Consider the following 27,648-nt stretch of genomic DNA (forward strand, 5'->3'; position numbering starts at 1 on the left):
AGGCTTTGTCAGTAATGTCCCTCAGCGGGACCCATTAAGGCTCCAAGAAACTTTGGAGCTGGCATCTGACTTTGACTTCTTGAGAGGTTTCTTCAACTTCCTCTCAGTGTCTGAGGTTCATGGACTCGGCATCAAAGACACCATGGGGCTCGTTAAAACACAAGAAGCCATGTCTCTTCCCATGATTTTCTGCAAGTGTTCAAGACCTGGGCAGCTAAGTGGAGAGGTTTCAGGAGTGCAGTTAAGAGACATAATCGTATGAACAGCTAGTAAAAAAAGAACTTCTCCTTTGAAGTCTTTCTTTTTTTACTTTTTTCCACTCACAGCAAAAGTGTTCACAACATTTTCCAATTGATACTGATGCAGAAGATTTCCTAATGAAATAGGAAAAGCAGGCTCCTTGAGGTCAGGCACTGCCTGGACAACATTCCTCCTCACCTCCCCAGCCCCACCCTTTCTCTCATGGGCCACCTGGGCCTCGCATCACTTCTCCTGACATCAGACTTCTCCACCCAAGTCTGCAGCTGGAGGTTACAGCCTCTTTTGCACCAACTCCCACCTGCTTTCCTTAGAGACCTGGCTGCACACAGGCACAGCAGGCTTTCTCTTCATTGCCACCAAACAGAAGGAAAGCATGCTAAAATTTAACAACCAACCAACCACACTCCTCAGCTCTGTGCTCCATTCAAGCTGCCTCCAGTGAGGTTCACCACCCACACGGGGTAACCTCACTGGAAATGTTTTAGACAGAGTGATAGGAAAGGATAGATATAAACAGAATGTAGGAGTTGGCTGAAGAGTCAATTAGACTGCTGAGAGACAAGGGCAGGCTTGTAACTCCCTGAAGCTCAAAGCAGCACCTGGGTGGTTGAGAGGGATCTGGCTGAGCAAGGAGTAAGGGGAGAGTGGAACAGGAGAGCAATGGAAAGGGCACAGGTCCAGATAGTCTGCTGAGAAGATGCCTTTAGTCCTGGTCGTTTCATCAGGACAAGTGGAAAGATTTGGGAGATTAAATACAGAGTATAATGGCCAGAGTCTCAGCAATGCAAGTACAAGGGAAGGTGAATATTTCTTCTCCTGCGATGAATATACTTCCTGGAAATTCCCATTTTGGCATGGTAAGAAAACTTTGTCATTTGAGTAAAAGTATTCAGTTATCTCAGCTGGTGAAAAGGTGCTCATGTGCTTTTTACAAGTTGCAAGCAGTTCTTCCTCTTTCCAGGCAGAGCTCAGCTGTCTGACCATGGACATGAAGTGCCACTTGCAGAGGTGCCACTGTAGGTGAGGTGTTTGCCTGGGACTGGCTGCTGTCAGACAGGGCAGGAGGTCTCCTGCAGAAGACCAGAGCCCCTCGGAGGCTGCTGATAGAGGCCGGGCAGAGGGTCCCAGGGCACCTGAACTGGCACCGGGCGCCTGTGTCCCTGTGACTGAAGGCATCTGTGTCCCTGTAGCTGCATCCCAGATCCGTTTGGGAAATGGCTTTTCCTTCTAAAAAAAGAAAAGGTCACAAAATCCCCCCAAAGACTGGTGTATTAAATCAGAATGAACCAAAACAAGGAGGACAAGAACACAAAGAATTTCAAAAGATGAAAATTATACTAAACTATTTCTGCCCTTTAGATCTTTTTCTTTACTTCTTCATTGTTTTGGTTTTTATGTCAAAATTGTCTGACCATTTCTATCATAATCAGGCCTGCAGCGTTAAAAGAGAGAGGTCTGTAGTCCAACCGTCTGTTCAAAGCAGGGTCAGGTATACATTCAGACCTGGTTGTTCAGAGCTTAATCGAGTTGGGTCTTGAAAACCTGCAAGGACGGAGGACTGTACCTTCTCCCAGGGTGACCAGTGCTTGTTCCAATGCATGGCTGGCCTTCTGGTGAAAAAGGTGAGGGCTCCCTTGCTGTGAGGTGCCCCTCAGCCATGCCTTCTCCAGGCTGAACAAGCCCAGGTTCATCAGCCTTTCCTCACAGGGAAAGTGATCCAGCCCCCTGAGCATCTTCAGGGCCCTTCACTAAACCCGCTCCAGCTTGCCAACACCTTTCCAGCACTGGGGTTGCGGAAATTGGACCCAGTGTTCTGGATGTGGTCTAACAAGTTCCACGTAGAGGGGGAGAGTCCCTTCCCTCCATCTCCTGGCCGTGCTCATGGTCATAGAGCCCAGGGCCCTGCTGGCCTCCCTTGCTGCCAGGGCACGCGGCGGCCTCCTGTCCAGCTCCCTGCCCACCAAGACCTTTCCCACAGAGCTGCTCCCCAGCCAGGCAGCCCCCAGCCTGTGCCATTGCCAGGGGGAGTCCCCTGCAGGGGCAGACACTGGCACTTGTCCTTGTGGGACTTCCTGAGGTTCCTGTCAATATGTGCTCTCCTCCTCCTTGAGCCCTTTCACTGAGCAGAGGCCTGGGAGACCTTTTTAGCAAAGACTAAGGCAAAGGCGGCATTGAGTGCCTCAGCCCCGTCTGTGTCTGCTGTTATGAACCCCTTCTCATCATTCAGCAGCCTGTGCCTTGTCCAGCCTTTTACTGCAAACACAGTGGCTGAAGCTCTTCATTTGGCTCTTGATGTCGCCTGCAGCCCCCATCAGCTCCAGGTGAGCTTTGTCTTTCCTAAACACAGACCTGCACGCTCAGGTCATCTTTCTAAATTCCTCCTTCATAGCCTGTCCTTGCTTCCACCTCCTGATCGTTGTGTTAGGGCTCCAACCTGTGACCCGTTCCTGCACCAGCACAGCCCCACTGCCCAACACATGCTCCCATGGCCCCCCTCATCGGACACTGCACAGGACAGGGTGTGTTTGGGGTGGGGAAACGTCCCCCACCAGAGTCCCCATAGCAGCCCTCAGTGTCCATCCCCACCAGGCCTCCTTCTTTTGCAGCCCCCCAGTGCCTGGCCCCAGCCAAGCCCCAACCGTGTCCCACACAAGGGTTCACAGACAGCCCTGCTCTGGGGTCTGCCAAGGTCTGGGTAAGAAGAGAGGCCCTGCTCCCTAGAGAGCCTTCCCCAGGTGAGTGTGTCCGTGCTGGCCTGGCCGGCTGTTCCTGGCTCCCTCCCCATGCTCCCTGCAGGGCCCCAAGCTTGTGGTGCTACTCTGCAGGGGAGGCGGGTGGTGGTGCCCAAAACCCACAAGGAGACAATCCCAGGCAGATCCCTGCTGATCTTTCAGGGATCACGTCCCGGGGTACTGGGCATGTACATGTGAAGGCTCAGCCCACGCCCATTCCCAAACTCATGGCCCCATGTCCTCCACCCCTCAGCCCACGGAGAACTTGAGCGCAGCAGTACAGCTTTGTAAGTGGAAGTTTCTGCAGCCTCTCCTTCACTTCAGCTTTGGAAGAAGAGCCCAACCTCCAGACACTGGCCCTGAGGAAACACCCTTTTATTGCAGAGATGTGAGACAGGAGGCCAGCTGTACCGTAGTGCCAGACACAAGTACAAAGGCCTCTGGGTCAGACAGGCTGGGTTCATGCCCCTGGAGAAGTGGTGTGGATGCAGACATTCCTGCATAAACTTGGTTATCACAGATAAAATGCCCAAAGCACAGGAGGTTCCCGAGGTACATTGGAAACCACTTGTGAAGAGACACATGCAGCTTACTGCTGCTGACAGAAGAATAATTGAATCAGTTTCTTCAGGGTGTCTTTGAGCTCATTGTTCCTCATGCTGTAGATGAGGGGGTTCACTGCTGGAGGTACCACCGAGTACAGCACTGCCAGCACCAGGTCCAGAGCTGACGAAAAGATGGAGGGGGGCTTCAGATAGGCAAACATGGCAGTGATCAAAACCAGGGAGACCACAGCCATGTGAGGAAGGCACACGGAAAAGGCTTTGTGCTGTCCGTGCTTAGATGGGATCCTCAGCACAGACCTGAAGATCTGCACATAGGACAGCAGAATGAAAACAAGGCACCCTGAAGATAAAGAAAAACCAAAGAGAAGCAGCCCAGCTTTCCTGAGGTAGGAGTGTGAGCAGGAGAGCTTGAGGATCTGGGGGATTTCACAGAAGAACTGATTCAGTGCATTGCCTTGGCAGAGTGGTAGTGAAAATGTATTGACAGTGTGCAGCACAGCATAGAGAAACCCACTGCCCCAGGCAGCTGCTGCCATGTGGACACAAGCCCTGCTGCCCAGGAGGGTCCCATAGTGTAGGGGTTTGCAGATGGCAACGTAGCGGTCATAGGCCATGACAGTGAGAAGACAATACTCCCCTACCATCAAGAAGAGAAAGAAAAAGAGCTGTGCAGCACATCCCAAGTAGGAGATGGCCCTGGTGTCCCAGAGGAAATTGGCCATGGCTTTGGGGAGAGTGGTGGAGATGGAGCCCAGGTCAAGGAGGGAGAGGTTGAGAAGGAAGAAGTACATGGGGGTGTAGAGGCGGTGGTCACAGGCTACGGCGGTGATGATGAGGCCATTGCCCAGGAGGGCAGCCAGGTAGATGCCCAGGAAGAGCCAGAAGTGCAAGAGCTGCAGCTCCCGTGTGTCTGCGAATGCCAGGAGGAGGAACTCGGTGATGGAGCTGCCATTGGACGTTAGCTTTCTCTGAGTGTGGGGCACTGTCGAAGGAGGAAAAGACAGTGACAAGTTAGGGTAGACTTCTCTGAGCAAAAGCAAAGCCATTTCTCTTGGACTCCCCTTCATGGACCCACCCCCACCCCTCAGCTACACACCCACCCTTTTTGTTTTCTAGGAGACCTTCAGCTCTGTGGCTCAAGCTCTGGTTCGTGCTGGCTGAGTGTGCCGTGGGGAGCAGGGCCTTTGCCCAGTGGCTGCCAAGGAGTCAGCCCTGCTGTGCAGCAGTGGGTTCATGGGAACAGTGGGGGCAGGGGCCAGACCTGGTGTTTGAACTTTTCCAGGTTAAACTGCTCCTAACACAAAAGAGCTTGTCAGTATCTGCACTCCCAGTGCTAAGAAATGGGTATGACAGCAGGCAGTTTGAGAGGTTATTTTTAAAGCATTGCTCCATCTCACCTGTGGACTGTTCTTGGAAGTCAGAAACCCTCAGCATTTCTGCCACACTCAGGGAGAACGGAGTGAGCCCTGCGAGGCAAGATGATTGCCTGTGGCTTCGTGCAGAGTGAGAGGAGCTGGTCTGTCTCTGCGTTTTGTTTCCAGCTGCCCTGTGCTTACTCCTTCATGACATGGAGTAGGATCTCACTCCCATGTTACCCTGAAAAAAATCAGACACTGCTGAGAGCAGAAAGATCCACTGCAGACAAGCAGATGTCTTACCCTTTCTCAAGATCACAACACCCCACTTCTAGCCCAGGACAGACATTTATGCTCGTTTCAGCAACCCAACAGCATTTCCTCCATTGTAGCATCCCTGCGCTTCTCCGTGAGGCTTTCAGATAACCCACAGATGCTATGAGAAAGATTTGCATTCTAGAGGGCAGCTCACAGCTTGGAAGGACACCCCAAGGAGACAGCCAAATGTCCTAAGCATGGCATCTGATTAAGGGAGAGTCAGCTCATTCCCTAGCTCCACTGACTGCACTGCCCACAGCCCCCCAGGTCAGAGGAAAGCTGGGACCCTTCTTCCCATGGACACACCCACAAGATAAATGACTCTGCAGCTGAAACTCCCATTTCCAGAGAGCCTGACAGCAATGCCAAGAGCAGCCAAGAGAGGCAAGGAGAGAGACAGACTGGCGCTCGGGAAAGATTTTCCCTTTATGCAACTCTGCACAATACCTCCCAGATGGTGATAACGCAGGACAGTATCCCTCAGCCTCATTGATGGTCAGTGGGAAATGGGCATGTGGCAGCAGAGATGCCTGTCACCTCTTCTGCGGGTCAAGTGGACAAGGAGGAGACTCCCGCCCTAGACCCCACAGCAAGGAGGGCCGAGAGCTGTGCTGGGTGACGGACGAGAGATGAGGGGGGTTGCTCAAGGAAGGCATCTGCACTGCAGGGGGTGGCCAGGAGGTGCCCAGACCTTCCCGGCAACAGGGTTTCCCTTAGCAGTTCCCTCTCTCCCTGCTCGTGTCTCTGCTGCCTGGAGGTGTCCCTGCCGGGAGCTGTTTCCTGGGCTCCATGTCACCTGCCTGTCAGTGCTCACAGACCTCGCTCCAGCCCCTGTGCTCCCATCTCTTCCCTGCAGCCTCTCCCTGAGTGCAGGGACTAAAGAGTAGCTGAAAAACCCTGATGAAACTTGAAAGGTGATGCTGGTGTTATCTGTAGCCTCCAGAGCTGGAAACGGAAACACAGATTCAGGAAAGCTCCTTATCTTTACAGTAATGCCTGCTTTTACCTTCCAGTCAAAAAGTCCCCCCAGAAATGTCCTGCTGCCCACTCAGCCAGCCAAGAGGAGAAAAGTCAAAGGGCAGACACCTTTCTTTTGAGGTAACCCCTGCCTTGATGTCCGTCTTGAAAAGTCCTGAGGATGATCTGGAGCTGTGAGCAGCCCTGACCCATGCAGCACCCTCTCGACAGCACAAGGACCTTGCCCTGCCCTGCCGGGGGTTGCTCCTTCTACCCACAGCTTCTCCCTGCAGTGCTGTGCGGATCTCCTGGGCAGGCTGAGTGCAGACCCTGGCAGGCAGCAGAGTCCCTGCCCCAGCACACAGCCCCCTGGGGCGAAGGGACCCTGCTCTGAAGAACAGCCCTGGGCACCCATGCCTGCACACCTGGCTTCACAGTCCTGCAGCTGTCCCTGAGAGAAGGCAGCGGTCATACCCTGTCCTCTGACGGTGCAGCAGGAAAGCCCTGCTCTGCAGCACGTCCTCCTCTTCTCCACTAGAGAAGCTGTCAGAATCCTCCTGAAAGATCCCACAGGCTGTGTGATGTGCCAGCTTTAAGAGATCCCTCCAGGAACTGCAGCTGATTTGCCCTGCAGCCAGAAACATACCGTGTTAAGGACTGTGAAGATTTCTCTCCCCGTGAGCTCTCAGCATCCTCCCACCACAGATTGCCTCTAACCTCTCTCTGCCTTGCTCCTCTCCCCTCGGTGCCTGCAGGCAGTGCCCTCAGCCCTGCTGCGCTTTGCAGAGGAGCTACTCTGGGGCAGAGCTGTCTCTCTGCAGTGCTGCCCACTTGCCGTGAGCTCCCTCTGTCCCAGGAGCCCAGCCCAGCTCAGCAGCAGAGGACCAGCCCAAGGCAGCACTTTCTCTGCCCCCTCTGGGCTCCCTCAAGGTGTCCCTGGAGCTCCAGGGGAACCTGCTGTGAAACAGGCTGAAGCAATCCCTGATGTTCCCTCCCTCAGCTGGGGAGAGACACTTCCTTCCAGCAGTGGCATTTCTCCTATTCGGAAAAGAGTTGGGCATGAGAGTCACCTTTCTGTGTCCCAGCATTAGCAGCATACGCAGACAGTGGCAGGGAGGAATCTCCTTTACCCCTGGTGAGAGAAAGGATTCCACTAAGTCAAGCGAGGCATCTCATCCTGGGTCTGTAGTCGTGGGGCTGGAAGGAGACTCAGGTCTCTCCCATGCCTGCCACAAACCCTCAGGAGCTGGGATTCCTCTTGCCTCAGTTCAGGTGTGCCTTTCTGTGATTTTAGAAAATAGGCATCTGCATGTGAGCTCCTTGTCTCAGCTCCCATGCAAATTAATGGATGCATACACCTGGTGACAGTGGAAGTATCAGAGGTGGTCCAAGATAAGTGCAGGCAAGTGGAAACTAACAACGGAGCAGTTCATAGAGAAAGAACAGCATCTGGGGGCATCACCTTGAAGGCTGGTGGGGAATTCCTCTGGCCAACAGCAGATGCCCACCTTGAGGAAAACTGCACTTTTCCCTACTCATGATGTTCAGGACAGCCTGTTGAGGGAGGCAGCTGGTCAAATGGATTCATGTGCCCTAGGGATAGCTCAGTCCTTTTTTAAAATGTTATTTCTCCATCAGCTGTATATACTCGATTGCTGTTGACTGTAATTTCAGTTGTCTCACGGACATCCCAACATTGCCTAACTAAATCCAGGGCAGCTACTCACTGGCCAAACACAGGCCTGTAGTGCCACAGAAGATGCCAGGGCTGTACAGCACAACTGCGTGTGGCTGGTCAGGACAGCAGAGGAGCTACAGGAAAGGCATCCCTGTCCAGAGAGGGTGGGTGACTGACACCCCAGATGGCATCTCAGACAGATTCAGTTTCTTTTGGCCAGCCACTCTCTCGCCACTGGAGTGAGGCAAGGTCAGACCCACCTCCATCCAGTAGATGCAGGGCAGTCCATGAACAGGAAGGACATCACGTCGGGATCTCCATTCGTTTGCCTACTCCTAAACTCTGCTGGTTCTTCTTTCAACAGTCCTTTACTCACCCTCTTGATGATACCCTCAAGGAACAGTCCAAGGATTGTCACAGTGTTCCTGGATCACAGGATGTCCACGCTCAAGGACATTTTCAGCAGCAACTGTCCTTCCTTGAGATCAGCTTGACATCCACCACAGGCCCTCAGGGGCTGCAGAGACCCCACAGACAGCAAAGCCCTCTCCTGCCAGGGTGCACATCCCCGGCCAGTTTCTCTCTGGCCTTGGGGAGAGCAGCGTTTCCTCTTTCTGTGCCTTTACTTTGCCATCTGCCGTCCACTCCAGCGTGGCTCTGGTCTCAGGCAGAGCATTTGCACCTCCTGGGTCTTGGGCACTCGGTACTGTGTTGGCCTGTGAGAAGCCTGAGCGTGTTCCCAGTTCCCTACCTGAGGCGATGCAGCCCAAAGGCGTACCAATGCCCTCAGCCTGGGGTACAGGCAGGAGGAGCTGGAGTCCCACGTGCCATCACAGAGTTTTGCCATCAGTGGAATCGATGGGGAGGAGTGGTGGGACAGCTCACACTGCTAGTGGTGCTGCAGTGGTGCATACAGGCTTCTGAGGAGAGATGGGCTGGAATGATCAGGAGGCAAATGTCCTCTGTGTGCAGGAGCTTCTCGTATGTATGGAGCTTCTCTATGGGATGTGGAATAGGTTGGGTGAGCCCTTGTGGGTGAGGGTCAGAGAAGAGACCTGCTGGTGTGATATCACGGTGGGAGACAAAGCAACTGCAATCAGGGTAAGGAATTGGACAAAGCCTCATGTAAGCAACTCAAGGAAGTCTCCAGATCAATGACCTCAGGTCTCATTAGGGCCTTGAGAGACCCTGACACTCACTGGAAGGGAAGCAGAGCAGGATGCCTACTGTCCAGCAGGTGTCTGGGGTCTCTTGGTAAAACCTCTTTGCACCGATGCCAGGTGGGCAACCAAAGGTGATGCTCACCTCAATCTGATCTTTGCAAAAGAGGGAGTGCTGATCAGGGATGTGAAAACGAGTGTGAGCCTTGGCTGTAGTGACCATGAAATAGTGGGAGAAAATGGGCCAGGATGGCTGCCCTCATAATGGGGGCTTTAAACGAAGAATGATGGGGGAGGGAGAGAGTAACCAGCAGCCCAGTGAGGGAGTGACAGGCAACATCGTTTTGGTGGGTTGACCCTGGCCGGATGCCAGGTGCCCACCAAAGCCGCTCTATCACTCCCCCTCCTCAACTGGACAGGGGGAGAAAATAAAACGAAAGGCTCATGGGTTGAGATAAGGACAGGGAGATCACTCAGCAATTACTGTCACGGGCAAAACAGACTCAACTTGGGGAAAAATTACTTTAATATATTACTAGTCAAATCAGAGCAGGATAATGAGAAATAAAACCAAATCTTAAAACACCTTCCCCTCACCCCTCTCTTCTTCCCAGCCTTAACTTTACTCCTGATTTTCTCTACCTCCTCCCCGCCCCGAGTGGCGCAAGGGGATGGGGAATGGGGGTTTGGGTCAGTTCATCACACGTTGTTTCTGCCGCTCCTTCCTCCTCAGGGGGAGGACTCCTCACACTCTTCCCCTGCTCCAGCGTGGGGTCCCTCCCACGGGACAGTCCTCCACGAACTTCTCCAACATGAGTCCTTCCCACGGGCTACAGTTCTTCACGAACTGCTCCAGCGTGGGTCCCATCCACAGGGTGCAGTCCTTCAGGAAGAGACTGCTCCAGCGTGGGTCCCCCGCGGGGTCACAAGTCCTGCCAGCAAACCTGCTTCAGCGTGGGCTCCTCTCTCCACGGGGCCACGGGGCCACAGGTCCTGCCAGGAGCCTGCTCCAGCGCGGGCTTCCCACGGGGTCCCAGCCTCCTTCAGGCATCCCCTGCTCCGGCGTGGGGTCCTCCACGGGCTGCAGGTGGATATCTGCTCCACCGTGGACGTCCATGGGCTGCAGGGGGACAGCCTGCCTCACCATGGTCTTCACCACAGGCTGCAGGGGAATCTCTGCTCCGGCGCCTGGAGCACCTCCTCCCCCTCCTTCTTCCCTGACCTTGGTGTCTGCAGAGCTGTTCCTCTCACATCTTCTCACTCCTCTCTCTTGCTGCAACTGCTACTCCCCTGTAACTTCTTTTCCCTTTCTTAAATATGTTATCCCAGAGGCGCTACCCCTGTTGCTGATTGGCTCGGCCTTGGCCAGTGGCGGGTCCGTCGTGGAACCCACTGGCATTACCTTTATCGGACATAGGGGAAGCTTCTAGCAGCTTCTCACAGAAGCCACCCCTGTAGCCCCCCCCGCTACCAAAATCTTGCCACACAAACCCAATACAGGCACCTTCACTCCCTTGTACGTGAGCCAGGAGCTTACCAGCTCACAAGTTCACCACCGGGCGTGAGGCCTGTTGCTCCTTAGTCAGCCTGAACCAAAGTATGGCTAGGGGTCAAGTGTACCCGTCACATGCCCCATGAGCTGACCTTGCTCTCTTTTTGCAAGAAAGAAGAAGATAGGAGGACTCAGTTTGCAATATCTAAGCCAGCCAGTGGGAAAGAAAGAAGTAATTACATTGGGGGAGGGGAGTTGGAGGGGGGTCGGATTAGGAGAAGGAAAGAAGGGGCAAGTAATGATTTCGGTGTTAAAAAATTGGGAAACTGAGACCCAGCTTGTGTACCTTTCTTCTGAAGAAGGATCTACGTTTTTTTTTCAGAGGGGCTGACCCTATCAGACTAGCTTTCACAGTTCCCCTCTGCTAGAAAGCCCAGAGAACATGAGGGATGGGATTCATCTACTCGGGTTTAGACATGTCCTGTGGAAGGGCTTTATTCAGCTGCCCACTTCTCACTGCCAATATGGAGCTGCCCTGAGGAATCCCAGACATGCAGGAATCCCACCGTTCAGCTTGGCTGGGTAATGGAAGAGAGAACAGCGTGTTCAGAGTAAGTTTTCTCCCACTCTTGGGCAGGTGTGGCATTTCAACAGCTCCCACTTACAGGATCACAATTGTGTTGACGCTAAAGAAGGAAGAAAGCCAGGGAACGTTTTTACACTTTTCAACACCAGTCCTGTATTTCTTTAAGACACAGATTCCCTTCTCCCCCTTCTCACTCCACAAACAGTCCCAAGATTCTGCACTTCTAAAGATACAGCTGGTACACAAAATATGCGCTTACGAGTGGTCCACACTTCATCAAAAGAGATCCACAACCTGTTTATTCCTGGTGGATCTCAACTAGTATGAGTGCTCGATGCAGACCACAGTTTTTCTGAGTGCATTTCCTAGAGCCCCCTTGACCTCCCTGTTCCACAGGCTGTAGAGGAGTGGATTGACCATGGGTGTGAGGATGGTGTAGAAAAAGGAGAGCGCTTTATTGAGCTGCCTCAGTGAGGCTGTCCTGGGTATCATAGAGACAACGATGAGGGTACCATAGAAAACAGTGACCACGATGAGGTGAGAGGAGCAGGTGGAGAAGGCCTTCTGCCTACCCATGGTGGTTGGGATCCTCAGGATCACAGCTATGATGCAGATATAGGATAGCAATGTGAATACAAACAGGAAGACTACATCCAGGAAGCAGATGATGAAAGTAACCAGTCTAAGCGCCGTGGTGTCACTGCAGGCAAGCTCTAGCAATGGGGCAAAATCACAGAAGAAGTGATCAATTGCATTGGGACCACAGAACTGTAACTTGGAAAATTGTCCAGTGACTATGGAGACATTAGTAATCCTGCTAGCCAGGACCCAGCCGCCAGCTGGAGGCAGACCTTCCAGTTCATGAAGCTTGCATAGAGCAGGGGTTGACATATGGCCAAGTACCGATCATAGGACATGGTGGCCAGAAGGTAACACTCAGTACCTGCAAAACAGCCAAAGAAAAAGAACTGTGTCATGCAGCCTTGAGCAGAAATGCTTCTGTCCCTGGTTAGGAAGCTGGCCAGCAGCCTGGGCAGGATAGTGGAGGTATAGCAGATTTCCACACTGGAGAAATTCCCCAGGAAGACGTACATGGGAGGGTGAAGATGCCGATCTGCCACCACCAGCACAACAATGAGGATGTTGCCAAACACGGTCACCATGTAGATCATGAGAGAGAGGAGAAAGAGAGGCATCTGAAGCTTGGGGACATTACTCAGTCCCAGCAGGAGGAACTCCACTGGTGATGTCCGGTTGTCCCATTCCTCTTTCTCCATGAAGTGCTGTAGGACCTTCTTTTTCCCACTTGGCAGGAAGGGAAGCTGAGGAAGGGCATGCGCTTCTGTGTTTGTTGTAAAAAGGAGTTGGGAAGAAATCCCTGCCAGAAACAACATGGAGGTTTTCCCTCATTTGACTGAAATCACACTTGGTTTAGGAGCACTATTCCTAGTGAAAGGGTAGGAACAGGTTCTTCGAGAGGGCCAAACTGCTCTTCTTAGAAGAACCTCCTCTGATTAGAGAGACGAGTTGCCGCATTGAGGTGCCTGTTTCTGTGGAATGAAAGAGAATGTTCATTTGCTCACACTAGATTATGACACATGAAGGTATTCCCAGTAGTAGCTGGCATAGGCATTAGCCAAGTCCTACTTTCAAGCAACGGAAAGATGGGCCAGAGAGAAAAGCCCCGTCGTGCAAAAAAGCCTTTAGGGGAATGCATTGTGCCATAGATTGTTTCTTCACCCCAAGGAAGAATGGACACTGAACAGGATTAGTGGTCTCAACTCCCTGAAACATTTGCTTTCTGATGAGACAATTCTGTCCCTGGACAGTCCATCTCTTTCCACTGACCAAGAGTGGCCAGGAGTTACTAGCTGTGTTGTTGAAGGCACTGCAAAGGGTCTGTTAGACAGGAGACTTACAAGCAGATGTGAACTTGGGAGAGAAGGGCGGGGAAAACTGAATTCCGGAGAAGAGGTACCCAAGCCATCTAAGCCAAATGAAGAAAAGTGATGTTGCACGAGAAGGAGGGGAAAAGGACAGGGGTGATGATCATTTGCTGAACATGTTTTCCTCCTCACTTTCAATTTCTGGGTGCATTTGGGCTACCTCCCTGCAGCAGCACAGCAGCTGGACCTCAGCATTGCCATCTGAGTTCTCAGGGCTCCTTGTTCAGCATTGCAATGGAGACACAAGAGTGTCCTGAGGGTGAGTGGGGGCTGAGGCAGTGCAGGATCATGATCAAGCACAAGTTTCCAGTCAATGCCTGATACATGCCTGATTGCCTGCTCAGGGAACGTCCGTGGCTGAAAGAGAGAGCACTTTGCCCATGCCTCCTCTTTGGGCTTTCGTAACACTCAGGTCAGACAAAACACTGTCCCTGATCATTCCCTGCCTCAAACTTTATACCTTTTACAGTGAGTTGGAGATGGCCAAGGCAGGCACCTAGGCAGCCCAGAGAGTTCCTGGGATGGAGGGGCCCTTCTACTCAGTGATTCACCCCGCCTACACTGGGATGCATTGTTCCTGAAGGTGCTTCCATGGGGAGGGTGCTCCAGATTCACTGCTCTCTGTAAATCACATCCCGTGTGGATGGCTGAGAGAGAACTGTGAGAGAGCTGAGGGATTGAGATCGATCCCTAAGATACAAGCAAGATGGAGAAAGGGACAGAGAGAGATTAAGAGAGTGGAGAAAATGAGGGACGTGTATTGGCACACTGGCCCCAGACACTCTGCCCAAACCTCTTCATGTCCACTGAGGTGTGAGAGTGCCCATTAGCTGATGGCCCACAGCTCTGACTCTGCACTGACAACCATGCTGCCTGTATTTCTGTTCCGCAGTGTTAAGGACGCAGAGAGGGTATCTAGAGGAAAGAGTGAGCTGGAATAAGAAGACATGCAGGGTAGGACTGTACCAAGGCACATGGTCTCGCTTCCTAGTTGCCACTGTGCAAAGAGCCCCTGGCACATTAACCACACCTGCCTCAGCAAATCTAGCACCTACCTGTAATGCCCAGCATGACGTGACAACCTTTCCTCTGAGGGTAATGGAGAATGAAAGGCAAGGTCTGGGTGCCATCCTCTGCCTCTTCCCTGCTCCATCAGCCCCTTTCCAATTGTGCCTGAAGACCCTGACCCATGACTCAGCCATTGCTCTGCCCTTGCACTCTTCTGTCAGTGTCTCCTTCTGTGAGCCTTCAGCAGCACCTGGATGTCACCAGCTCTGAAACGCCTCCTGGGTTTATAGAAGAGTCTCCTGAAGGTTGCTCCTGCAGCTCAACACTCTCTTTGTGTCGCAGAAAGTGAGCACTGTGCAAGTGAAGCCCTGTGGGGATGAAAGCCCTGAGCTGCCCTCCCCTGGACCTCTACGCTCTTAGAAAGACAGAAATGAGCCAGGGGAATGAGCTGTGATCTCTTCAAACTCATGGAGCAGAACTACAATGAGATATGTGCCACAGCTCCTCCTTCCAGACTCCATGAATGGTCGGTGGGGAGGAAGGAGGCATTTCCTCTAAGCTGAGGAGACTGGCAATGTGGGACAGGATGAATCACCTGCAGGGGTGCCAGGCTCTGCCCGTTGAGGAGAGAGGAAACCCAAACCTTTCCCAGAGGCAAAGGAACCTAACTTGCTGGGGACTAAAGTGAGCTCAGCTACTGATCTAGACTGCCGGTTAGGATTCCACCCTCCTGCAATAGTGCACAGGGTTCTCCTTTGCTCCTGCTTGTCGCAAATGGGTGACTGAGATCGCTTAAAGAACCACTGTATTAGCAAAAGTGGTTTTAATATGATGTTGTAAAAGTGCAACTTAACAGAGTTCGATGGCAAGGTTCACTCTATTACTGTACGGCACAATCATTTGAACAATGTTTAAAACTACCAAGGCACAAATCCAAGTTACCAAGGCACAAATCCAAGTTACCAAGACAAAATCGAAGTTACCATACTACAAGGTTATGGGCAACATCGGTCACTTACCAAAGATCTGCAGTTGGTAAGAGGTCTCTCTGCCTCGAGGAGCAGCCTTGAGAGGCGTCCCAGCTCAAGGGGAGATCACTGCCATGCAGGGAGGCTGCTTAGCCGGGAGAGCTCAAAGAAGGCTCGCTTAGGCTGTCATATTTATGGAATAAAATGGTTGTCTTGTAGTCAAATTACATGTGATGTGAAAGGTATGCATGAGACTCCTCGTACCCACAACTTTCTTTGTGCCTTGACAAATGAGTCTTGGAAAAGCCACCCGCTATTCATGTGTTAATCACATGATCGATGTTCCAAGCTCACATGCATCGATGCTCACTGTGTCACTCTGCTCCTTTGTGGGTTTTCAGAGAACAGATTGAAACTAGAGGAGTTCTTGGCCCATTTATGGCTCAGGCCTGTACCTCCTTTGGAGCCTGTACCAAACTACCACTGGTTTGGTTAAGGGGTCGAGTGCATCCATCACAGGCTTTAGGTCAAGGGGAGCAAGAGGACATGATACCTCTCAGTTCTGTTGACTTGCACCTCATGACAAGTGGACTCCTCTGTCTCTCCACCGAAAGCAAAGGGAGAGAGGGACCCTGGGACGTCATTTAGGGTAAGCGACTGCACAGAGCATGGTCTCCAGGGAAGTCAGACTTGGTGGTCAGGGCTGGGTCCAGGGGGGTCTTGAGAACCTCGAAGGATGGACATTCCCTAGCCTGCCTGGGCAACTTGGTCCAATGCCTGTCTGTCCTCACGGTCAATGTTCTTCCTGTTCCAGATCAGAATCTCCCTCTTTCAGGTTGTGATCATGTCTTTTGTCTTCCTGACGTGCGCCTCTCTAAACAGCCCAGCTCTTTCTTTTCAGTAACCTCCTCTTAGGTTCTGCAAGGCTGCTAGTGCATTCTTTTGAAGCTGTCTCTTCACCAAGCTAAACAAGAGCCACTTTCCTCAGCTTGTCCTCACAGCTCAGCTACTCTATGCCCTGACCATCTTAGTGTCTCTGCTGAGTTCATGAAAGTTTATAAGTGTTTTTCTTGTACAGGGGTGGTGGGGTGCCAGATGCAGTATTCTGGATGTGATCTAATGAGTGCTGGTCTAATGAGTCTGCCTATTGCCTACTCTCCTGTTGATACAATCTCAAGTGCTGTTTGCCTTCCGTGCTGTCAGGACTCACTGCTGAATCAAGTCGGACCTACTGTTCCCCAAGGTCTGCAGGTCCTTTTCAGCAGGGTTGCTACCGCAGTCAGTCAGTCTCCTCTATCTAGCACCATTATAGAGGGTTAGTCTGTCCCATGTTTCCTTCTGTCAGGACAGATCAGGGCATTTCTTTTTGGCCTATTCTACCAACACCAATGGAATTGGCATTGCTGTCTAGCTCCCTTGACATGGCAATCTGCCCATTGAACAAATTGACTGCATCCCTCCGGTTTTGTGTCATCCCAAAACTTGACAAGGTCCATCCTTTATACTTCTCAGGTCATTGGTAAAGCTACTGAAGAGGAGAGGTCTCAGAGCAGGCTCCCAAAGAGTTCTGTTTGTAGCTGGCCTTTGGGTAGAGTACGGACCATTCCCCATTACCCTGTGGGACCACTAATCCAGCCAGTTCTTCATCCCATCTTGTATACCATCCAGGCCCTAATGTCCCAGGTTGGATACAAGGACTTCTGAGGACCAGGATGGTCAGAGAGACTCTTTCTCCAGGCCTTCAGGCTGAGGTGACACTGGCTACTGAGGGGTTTACAAGTGGTTTGTCTTCTGTGGAGACCAGTGACGAGTGGCGTTCCTCAGGGGTCGGTATTGGGACCGGTGCTGTTTAACATCTTTGTTGGCGACATGGACAGTGGGATTGAGTGCACCTCAGCAGGTTTTCCAACGACACCAAGCTGTGTGGTGCAGTCAACACTCTGGAGGGAAGGGATGCCATCCAGAGGGACCTTGACAGGCTTGAGGGGTGGGCCTGTGCGAACCTCATGAAGTTCAACAAGGCCAAGTGCAAGGTCCTGCACATGGGTCGGGGCAATCCCAAGCACAAATACAGGCTGGGTGATGAGTGGATTGAGAGCAGGCCTGAGGAGAAGGACTTGGGGGTGTTGGTTGATGAGAAGCTCAACATGACCCGGCAATGGGTGCTTGCAGCCCAGAAAGCCAACCGTATCCCGGGTTGCATCAAAAGAAGCATAATCAGCAGGTCGAGGGAGGGGATTCTGCCCCTTTACTCTGCTCTCCTGAGACCCCACCTGGAGTACTGCGTTCAGCTCTGGGGCCCACAACAGAAGAAGGACATGGACATGTTGGGGTCCAGAGGAGGGCCACAAAGATAATCAGTGGGCTGGAGCACCTCTCCTATGAAGACAGGCTGAGAGAGTTGGGGTTGTTCAGCCTGGAGAAGGGAAGGCTCTGGGGAGACCTTACAGCAGCCTTCCAGTAGCTAAAGGGGCCTACAAGAAAGCTGGAGAGGGGCTTTTTACAAGGCCGTGTAGTAATAGGACAAGGCGTAGTGGCTTTAAACTGAAAGAGGGTAGATTTAGGTTAGATGTAAGGAAGAAGTTCTTCACTGGGAGGGTTGTGAGGCACTGGAACAGGTTGCCCAGAGAGGTTGTGGATGCCCCCTCCCTGGAAGTGTTCAAGGCCAGGTTGGATGGGTGCTTTGAGCAACCTGGTCTAGTGGAAGGTGTCCCTGCCCCTGGCAGGGGGGTTTGGAACTAGGTGATCACTAAGGTCCCTTCCAACCCAAACCATTCTATCATTCTATAATTCTTCCAAGTCTTCAGCAAAACAGACATCAGGAGATCCTTCTGTTTTATCTCCCCTCAGGCCTACTTCTCTGCTTTGCTTCATGGACTCAGTTCAACTCCTCTTGAAGTTTGGGGGATGTCAGAGGCCAGAGGGAATTAACCCAAATGACCCTGATCAGCCTTAGCTGAGGCCTCTGTCCACAGTCATGGGCCTAGGAGCTCTAGGCGTTAAGTCCCTACCCTACCCTATGCTGTAGAGTACTGGTCTCCAGATCAGCCTCTGACTCTCCCATGCCATGCCCATGCCCATGCCCATGCCCATGCTCTTGTCTGGCCACGGAGCCCTTTGATCTGGACCTCAACTGCAGACTGTCTTCCTGGCTTGATCTTGGCACTGCCTTATCACTGTGGGCCTGCTTGGTGATCACTGGACCTGAACCGCATCCTAGTCAATGGATTGACTTCCTGGCTTGACTGCAGGCCACCATCCCCAGGCCTGTCCTGCTTGCCTTGCTCAGCTACTGTGGGGCTGGGGCCTGGCTGGAGAGGCACCTGTGCTGCCAGCCATGGTGTCTCCCTCGGCTCCCAGCTTGTCTTCCTGTAGGGAGTAGCTCTGCTCTTGTTGCTTCCTGACAGAGGAGTTCTCCTCTGTCCAAGTATAGACATCTTTATTACAATACCTGCTCCTGACCTCATCGTCTAGCTCACAGCAGGAAGAAAATATCCCCCAAATACCCCCAAAGGTATTCAGGAAGTATAACTTATCCCACTTAATGTGGACAGCTGAAATCACTCTAGAATCGTCTGTTTCTCTCCATGGACCATCTTTCTACCTCCAGATGAACGCATGGTCCTCTTGGCCAATGGAAGAAAGATTAGAAAGGAGGTGACTTATCAGAGGTGCTGTGCACAGATGAATCCAAAAGCAATAGTCTAAATGAAGGTCAAAATCTTAGGTCTGAACTTAAACTATAGTAAGATCTAAGCTCACATCTAATCTCTGATTTAGGCATCTGATCTGAGGCCTTTTTCTGTGGTCAGTGGAGAGAGAGCTGTTAAGTGGTGAGCATATAGTCACCCACCTTTGGACGTGATCAGTCACAAAAGGGAATTTTTTCTCTTCCCATGGGTAGCAGAAGGAACCAAGAGGAGTGGCTCAGAGAAGGTGATTTGGGAGAGGTTCATCTCAGATAGTTGTAAATGTCTGCACAGAAGCCATTGGCAATGAGTCAGTCTCATAAATCAAAAGACGAAGGTACTTTCAAGGTAAAACTTCTCTGAGCTGACTGAAGCTGGTTTTGGCTTCAGTTCACTGGCAACCCACGGAACATGTACTAGCCTCCTGGCTGTGCAAAAGAAAGAAGATTTTGAAGTCGATGAGAATAGTTCTTTGTTCATTTAATGAAGTGCTCAAAGTGAACTTGGATGCTTCTTTTCTTTATTTATGCGCATTTTCAATTCAGTCACTAAAAAAATAATGAAATCCATTATTCATCCAGCTCAAGTGCCAGGGAGGTGGATAGGTATTTAGGGGATTCTTATCCACAGAAGAAAGTGTGGTCTTTATTGTCCACATCCATTACAGGGAGGAGACCCTGGTCCTCAGGCCATGCTACTCATAGTGCATAACTCCTATGTCTCCTGGGTCTCATCTGGCCTATGAGGATTCCCTTGCTACAGGAAAGACATTGAGGTGCTGGAGCGCCTCCAAAGAAGAGCAACGAAGCTGGTGAAGGGTCTAGAGCACAAGCCTTCTGAGGAGCGGCTGAGGGAACTGGGGTTGTCTAGTCTGGAGAAAAGGAGGCTTCAGGGGAGACCTTATCGCTCTCTACAACTACCTGAAAGGAGGTTGTAGTGAGGTGGGGGTCAGTCTCTTCTCCCAAGTAGCAAGCGATAGGACGAGAGGAAATGGCCTCAAGTTGCGCCAGAGGAGGTTTAGTTTTGGATATTAGGAAAAATTTCTTCACCGAAAGGGTTGTCAAGCATTGGAACGGGCTGCCCAGGGAAGTGGTTGAGTCACCATCCCTAGAGGTATGTAAAAGACGTGTAGATGGGGCGCTTAGGGACCTGGTTTAGTGGTGAACTTGGTAGTGTTAGGTTTACGGTTGGGCTCAATGATCTTCAGGGTCTTTTCCAACCTAAATGGTTCTATAATCCTATGATCATTTCAGAAGCATCTCTTCTACACACCCACAGAGCCATTGCAATGGTCTCCTTCCAATTTCCCTTGAAGCCTTCTCTTGACTAGGATGCCTACAGTACCATAATCTCTATGTTACTTGTAATACTGGAATTAAGACATTCCAATAAGTTCCTGATGCTTGTAGTCATGGAAAACTCCTTTTGAGTCTGAAGGAGAACAGACTCAGCAACAAAGTTGTTTGGCAACAAAAAGGAAAAAGAGAGGAAAGGGGAAAAAAGGGGCCATCTGAGTGTAAACAGGTTCTGGTCAGTAGGCTTCTCTGACGGGGCCCTGCACTTGGTCACTAGCCTGTGTCCTGTGTTCTCATTAGAGCCTATTTCCAACTACCTCCGGCGCGGGTGCATTCTCTGTTCTTAGTGGGCATGTGTGAATGGCAGTGAACTTCAAGCTAGACTCACCGGTGAGTAGGTTACGAGGTCTGTGTTGCAGCAAGTGGAGCAGGGCCGCAAACATCCTGGACTCCAATGCCTGGGTGCATGCACAGGGGAGACCAGGAGCATCTGAGTCCAGGTGCTGGATAGAATGAGTGCCTAAGGCACACCTGGGTCTTCTCCTAGAGAGACTGATGGGCTGGAGAAGGCTTACTGGCTTCCTCCTTCCCACTGGCAGCACAAGACTCACAGGGTCCTGCTCACCATAGGCCTCAACGCTGCAAGAGCTGAGGAAGTTGCGGAGGAACAGCATGGTGCAACTTGGCAAAACGGGCTCTAAGTCCTTGCCAGGCCTGGCTCTCCAGACTGTACCTGCACAGATCGATCAGGATACACTTCTGCAGCTGCCACCGGCATTGGGTGGGCACCAGTGAGGACCCTCAGCTCCCTTCAGTCAGGGGAGCAGTCTCTGGAAGCAAGCCGTGTTGTAGAGGAAGAAGGTGGCCAAGGTGTCTGGGAGTCCCTATCAGAACCCAAGTGTGAAAGGAAAATGCTCTTGGTTTTGGCAGAAAGAAAAGTTCATCTGGAGTCGAAGTGTGGGTCAGATCTTAACTCGATCTTAACTAGTTCCCTCAGCCGCTCCTCATAAAGACTTGTGCTCTAGACCCTCCAGCAGCTTCATCGCTCTTCTTTGGACACACTCTGGCACCTCAGTGTCTTTCTTGTAGTGAGAGGCCCAAAAATGAACACTGTATTCGAGGTGCAGCCTCACCAGTGCCGAGTACAGGGGGACAATCAGTTCCCTAGTCCTGCTGGTCACACTATTTCTGATACAAGCCAGGATGCTATTGGCCTTCTTGGCCACCTGGGCACACTGCTGGCTCATCTTCAGCTGGCTGTCGACCAACAGCCCCAGGTCCTTTTCCACCAGGCAGCTTTCCAGCCACTCTTCCCCAAGCCTGGAGCATTGCATGGGGTTGTTGTGACCCAAGTGCAGGACGCAGCACTTAGCCTGGTTGAATCTCATACAATTGGCCTCAGCCCATCAATGCATCCCTCTGTAGAGCCTTTCTACCCTCAAGCAGATCAACACTCCCGCCCAGCTTGCTGTCATCTGCAAACTTACTGAGGGTGCACTCGATCCCCTCGTCCAGATCATTGACAAAGTTATTAAACATGACTGGACTCAATACTGAGGCCTGGGGAACAACCCTTGTGACCGGCCGCCAGCACTGGATTGAACTCCATTCACCACAACTCTTTGAGCCTGGCCAGCCAGCCAGTTTGTTACCCAGCAAAGAGTACACCCGTCCAAGCCATGAGCAGCCAGTTTCTCCAGGAGAATGCTGTGGGAAACGGTGTCAAAGGCTTTACTAAAGTCCAGGTAAACAACATCCACAGCCTTTCCCTCTGCCACTAAGCGGGTCACCTTGTCATAGAAGGAGATCAGGTTAGTCAAGCAGGACCTGCCTTTCATAAAGCCATGCTGACTGGGCCTGATCACCTGGTTGTCCTGTACATGTCATGTGATGGCACTCAAGATGATGTGCTCCATAACCTTCCCTGGCATCGAGGTCAGCCTGACAGACCTGTAGGTCCCCGGATCCTCCTTCTGGCTTTTCTTGTAGATGGGCATCTGTACTGGTTTTGGCTGGGATAGAGTTAAAATTCTTCATAGGAGCTTGTACAGGGCTATGTTTTGGATTTGTGCTGGAAACAGTGTTGATAACTCAAGGATGTTTTAGTTATTGCTGAGCAGTGCTTACACAGAGTCAAGGCCTTTTCTGCTCCTCACACTGCCCCACCAGCGAGTAGGCTGGAGGTGCACAAGAAGTTGGGAGGGGACACAGCTGGGACAGCTGGCCCAATTGCTCAAAGGGATATTCCATACCATATGATGTCATGCTCAGTAATAAAACTAGGGGGGAGGTTGGTGCGGGTGCTGCTGCTGGGGGACTGGCTGGGCATTCTGTCAGCTGGTAGCGAGCAATTGTTTTCATTTGCATCACTTTTTTTTCTTGGGTTTTATTTTCTTCTCTCTTTGTTTTATTTTCCTCTTTTCCTTAGAATTCTTTTTAAAATTTCTTTTCAATTATTAAACTGTTTTTATCTCAATGCATAAGCTTCTTTCTCACTTTTACCCTTCCGATTCTCCTCTCATCCCAGAGCGGGGAGTGAGCAGCGGCCGTGTGGTGCTTAGTTGCTGGCCAGGGTTAACGACAACAATGGTTTGAGTGGAGAAACATTGCTCAGAGGATCTTCTCAATTTGTATTGGCATAGTTTATATCTCTACAACCTATGTGTTGTGATTGCTGCAGGGCCATTTGCAACCCCTCACACTACTGTGCTCCTACTGCTGTAGGTGACTGAGCTTGAGCTTTTGCTCAAATACAGCAAGCAGCTTAGTCTCAGAAAGTTTTCTGGACGAACCCAGTGCAGAGATTCCCCTATGCCAGACTAGAGGCAAAGAACACGCCGGGCATTTGGGATCTAAGACTAGCCTGAGCCCCAAGCTAAAATGTCAATGCAAACATGGAGCACTGCCCTATACGGAACTTCCCATTTGACTCCTTGTGTAAGTGCTACCCATTGTGCCCTGGGACAGAGCCTGAGGGGACAACACAGTCTGTGGAGAAGCTTTGTTTCACTCCTTCAAACCCTCCCTCTCCTCCCCCCTCTCCTCCCCTTGCATTTGGAATCATCCTGGGTCTGGAGCCATCTGCTCTGCTCCTTTCTAGGTCTACAAACAAATGTAAAGATGAAGGGAAAAACATCAGTCTTTATTGCATAGATTCTTCTTGTGCTTCCTTCTGTTAGATAAGTATTTTGATGTTAAAAAATAATAATAAATCAGAGATTTGAGACTTGAATAGTGAGTTTCATCTACTTTGCTGCAGGTGCCTGTGAGAACTTGTTTTCCCAAGGCTCCCTCTGCTGTCAGTGGAGACAAGAGAAAACGCTAGAGGCTGGGTCCTCCCAACCTATAACTGGCATGCAAAAGAAAGGTTACAAATCTCTTCCAGACACTCTTCTCTTGCTCTGCCTTTAGGTCAGGACATTTGATAGTCATAGCAATGAGCAGCTGTTTCGAAACAACGGCATTTCAGTGCAGACGGATGTCAGATGAGACTGTGTGGAACCATAATAAATTTCAGTCATTATTTTGAGTACTAAAGAAGGCAAGTTATACTTGGTCCCTCTTCTACCCCCTCCCCCTTTGCTGAAGAAACAGAGAGCAAGAAGCTGTGGAAGAAAGCAGGGCATTACAGAAGAGATACTTGACATTACTTCTTTTGAAATCAACAGATTCTCAGGGATTCCTAGTCCAAAAAGGCAAGTACTGAAAAGTAGAAAGAATAGCTTTCAACATACATGTTTGGTTTGGTTTGATTTGATTTGATTTGATTTTGATTTGATGTGGTTTAGCATTTGTGCAATAGAAGAGATCAGTTTGGCACAGAGGTGTCACAGATGCTTGCAACAGGTCTGAGTGAATTTGGAATTTCCCAGGAATGGGGTGAAATAGCTAACAGCCTCTTTAAAATCTTCTGTCCTGGAGAAAGAATCCTTTGTGAGTGTTTGAAAAAGGTAGAAAGAAGGCAGGAAATGCTCTGAGACTCTAACTGAAATGTACAACATAAAAATCAGGGTGTGAGCAATGCTTGAAGGGCTCTCTCTCTGTGTGTTATATAGGAAGATTGCGGGAAAGGAAAGAAGCAGAAAAGAAGGACCGAACTTTTCATCCAGACTGTGAAATTATCACACTTGCTTTTTGCCATGTTCCTGTCTCGGCAGGATGAACTGAAATTCAGCATGGGAGCAGAAAATGAAACTGCAGTTACTGAGTTCATCCTAGAGGGTTTCTCAGGGCTTGATCAAAGCCTACAGCTCTTTCTCTCTCTGGTCCTTCTGCTCATATACCTGACAACAGTGATGGGGAACGCAACCATCATTTTCCTCGTATGTGATCACCGCCTGCAAACCCCCATGTACTTTTTCATCAGCAATCTGTCCTTCCTGGAAATCTGGTTTACATCCTCCACAAGCATCAAATTGTTTGTGATCCTGAGTTCTGGTAAGAGAACAATCTCACTAAGCAGCTGCTTTGCCCAATCCTATTTCTATTTGCCCTGGGCTGTACAGAGCTTGTTCTACTTGTTGTCATGTCCTTTGACCGCTATGTTGCCATCTGCCAGCCTTTGCATTATGCTGCCATCATGAAGCCTCAGCTCTGCATCCACCTGGTTGTTGCCGCTTGGGTCACAGGCATCACACTCTCGACTTACCGTCTGGTCCTCCTCTACAGGCTGACTTTCTGTGGCTCAACAAGATCCACCATTTTTTTTGTGACAACTCACCCTTATTCAAATTGTCCTGCTCTGACACCAGCCTGCTTTGGAAAATAGACTCTGTTTTATCATCATTAGTCATACTGGGTTCCTTATGTTTAACTCTGGCATTTTACATGGGCATCCTTTTCTGTATTCTACACCTTCCAGCAGCCTCTGAGAGAAAAAGCTTTTACTACCTGTTCTTCCCATCTCATCACCTTGGCCATTGCATATGGGAGCTGCATTGCTCTCTATGTGTGTCCTTCAGAAGATGTTTCCTTGGAGACAAACAGAGTTGTAGCTTTGCTGAACACTGTCCTGTACCCATTCTTAAATCCGTTCATCTACAGTCTTAGAAACAAGACTGTGATACTGGCCCTGAACGAAGCCATTGCCCTGCAACAATGCAGCTTTTCCCCTAATCCTGGTGCATTTCTGGACAGCAATTCCAATGGTCTGCTCTCATATGTTAAGCATACCAATGCATATGTATGTAACCTCCAAATACAGATGCCTCAGGAGATTTATGTTCTTGTTGGATTGTGTTAGGTTAAGCGATAAGAAGCTCATCTGCACACACAAAGAAGGCACTGACAATGGCAGGAGGAGTAACTCAGTTAATACCCTGCCCCAGCTGCTCCCAGGCCCATCACAGGAGAGCCACCAGCTCATCAAGAACCCATCTCCACAACCTGAGAAGAGCACAGAGGCACAGTGGCAGGTGGGAACCCAAATTACAGGCTCCTGAGGAATGAACACCTTGTCCAGCTCCTTCCAGGGCTGCCCTGGGAGAGCCATCAGCCCCTTGTCCAGGTGTGAAGAAATGCTTCCTAACGTCCAGTCTAAACCTCCCATGGCACAGCTTTGAACCATTCCCACGCGTCCTGTCCCTGGATGCCAGGGAGAAGAGATCAGCACCTCCCTCTCCACTTCCCCTCCTCAGGAAGCTGTAGAGAGCAATGAGGTCGCCCCTCAGCCTCCTTTTCTCCAAACTAGCAAGCCCAGTGTCCTCAGCTGTTCCTCACAGGACATTCCTTCCAGCCCTTTCACCAGCTTGGTTGCCCTCCTCTGGACACATTCAAGTATCTTAACATCCTTTCAAAATGGTGGGGCCCAGAACTGCACACAAGGATCAAGGTGAGGCCGCACCAATGCTGAATCCAGCGGGATAATCACCTCTTTTGACCGGCTGGTTATACTGTGTTTGATGCACCCCAGGATGCGGTTTGCCCTCTTGGCTGCCAGGGCACGCTGCTGACTCCTATGAGCCTGCTGTCGACCAGCACCCAGATCCCTTTCTGCAGGGCTGCTCTCCAGCACTCCTTTCCCAGCCGATACTTGTGCCTGGCATTATTTCATTCAGTAGACTGTCTAGACAGAGGCCCTTTCCATTATTCTAGTTTTCTCCTCCCTTTACTCTTTGTTCATTCAGATACCTCTCACCTGTGCTGCTGCTTTGAGCTTCAGGGAGTTAAAGCTTGCCTGACTTTCAGGAGTCTAGTTGTCTCTTTAGCCAATTCTTTCCTTATGTTTATATCTGCTGGTTTGTGTCTGTCTGTCTAGAACATTTCTCATAAGATCATCCCTTGCAGAAAGGCAACCTCATTAGAGATATCCTGTACTTAGCATATGCTTCAGGAGTGTGTTTCTTGTTTAGGAAACTTTATCATGCTTTACTTTTCTTTGCTTGCAACAGGAAAATGCTTCTGTGCCTGTGTGCAGCCAGTTCTCTAAGGAAAGCAGGTGGGAGATGGGGCAATGGAGCTGTAACATTCAGCTCCCAGAGTTCAGAGAAGTCTGATGGAAGGCAAAGTGAAGCAAGTCCCAGGCGGCCAGTGACAGAAATGGGGAGGCTGGGGAGGTGAGGAGCAAGGTTTGTTCCATACAGTGTCAGACCTCAAGGGACTGCTTTTCTGCTGCCCAGACCCTCCTGAGGAGACACTCTGCATCAATATCAATTGGAGAATGCTGCTATCACCTCTTCTCTAAACTGAAAATTTAAATAGAATGTTTAAAAAATATATTTTTATTAGGTGCGCTTTGAAGTTTTTCCTCTTTAACCCTACTATGAAATGATTCCAATTAGCTGTACAGGTCTTGAAGACTTGAAAGAAAACTACAGGAGGAGAAATAGCTCGTTAGGCCTTTCTGTATTTTAAATGACGCCCCATGGTGTATTTGGCCCTGAGTCTATTAGTGTTAGGGTACGGGCTTGCTTTGTGGATTAGGGTTTGGTGTAAGGCTGGGGTGAGGGTTAGGGTCAAGGCTAGCATTTCATGTTGGGATAGAAGCTAGGAATTGGAGTGAGCAATAGGGTGAGAGTAAGAGTTTATGGGTTTGGGCTTTGGTTTAGAGGTAAGGTTTGAGGTTAGGGATTAGAGTAGTGGATTCCTGTCAGGTGTGAAGGGTAGAATTTAGGGGTAAGATTAGGGCTTAAGGTTCCTGGTTAGAAACAGGGTAAAGGCCTAACATGAAGTTTTCACAGTCAGTGTTGCAGTGGCATCAAAAATTACCTGAACACATCTTTCCTCTTTCAAAAGCTTTCATCTCTGTTGGCCAAACCCCTCTTCCCTCCCCCAAATCTCCCATCTCTCGTCCCAGCTAACCCCCTGACCTCCCCAAATCTTTCATCTTGTTGGGGACAATATTGTAATGGCTTTCAAGAGTGCAAGTATCTTTCTCCGCACTGCTGGCCAGTCAGGAGGGACTCACAGCCAAGCATGTGCTGCTGTGCTGTAGAGGTTCCTGCTCAGCCTGCCCAGCAGTGCTGGAGGCAGGCGATGCCCTCCACCACCCCTGAGGTACTCTGCCTGCATACCAGCTCATGCTCCAGAAGGGCTCCCATATGTCCTGGGACACAGGGGTGCTTCAGCTACCCCAGGGGCAGTGGCCACCCTGTGTGGATAACTGAATCAAGCCCTGAATGTAGATTTTCCCAAAACTT

At 50.7% G+C, this 27,648-nt stretch overlaps 1 protein-coding gene and 2 pseudogenes across 1 annotated transcript; 1 reads left to right on the plus strand and 2 right to left on the minus strand.

Annotated features, from left to right (window-relative positions):
• The window catches only part of LOC127026016 (ribosomal protein S6 kinase alpha-3-like), a 233,403-nt pseudogene that overhangs the window by 12,656 nt on the left and 193,099 nt on the right, over positions 1-27,648 (minus strand).
• On the minus strand, positions 11,424-12,382 carry LOC127026005 (olfactory receptor 1020-like). Its single transcript, XM_050911128.1, is given in 2 exon segments — positions 11,424-11,908; positions 11,911-12,382. Coding segments are annotated over 2 exon segments (957 nt in total).
• On the plus strand, positions 24,187-25,126 carry LOC127026042 (olfactory receptor 49-like; annotated as a pseudogene).

The sequence above is a fragment of the Gymnogyps californianus genome, chromosome 26 (assembly GCF_018139145.2).
Source record: "Gymnogyps californianus isolate 813 chromosome 26, ASM1813914v2, whole genome shotgun sequence".
In the NCBI taxonomy this organism is placed as follows: Eukaryota; Metazoa; Chordata; class Aves; order Accipitriformes; family Cathartidae; genus Gymnogyps; species Gymnogyps californianus.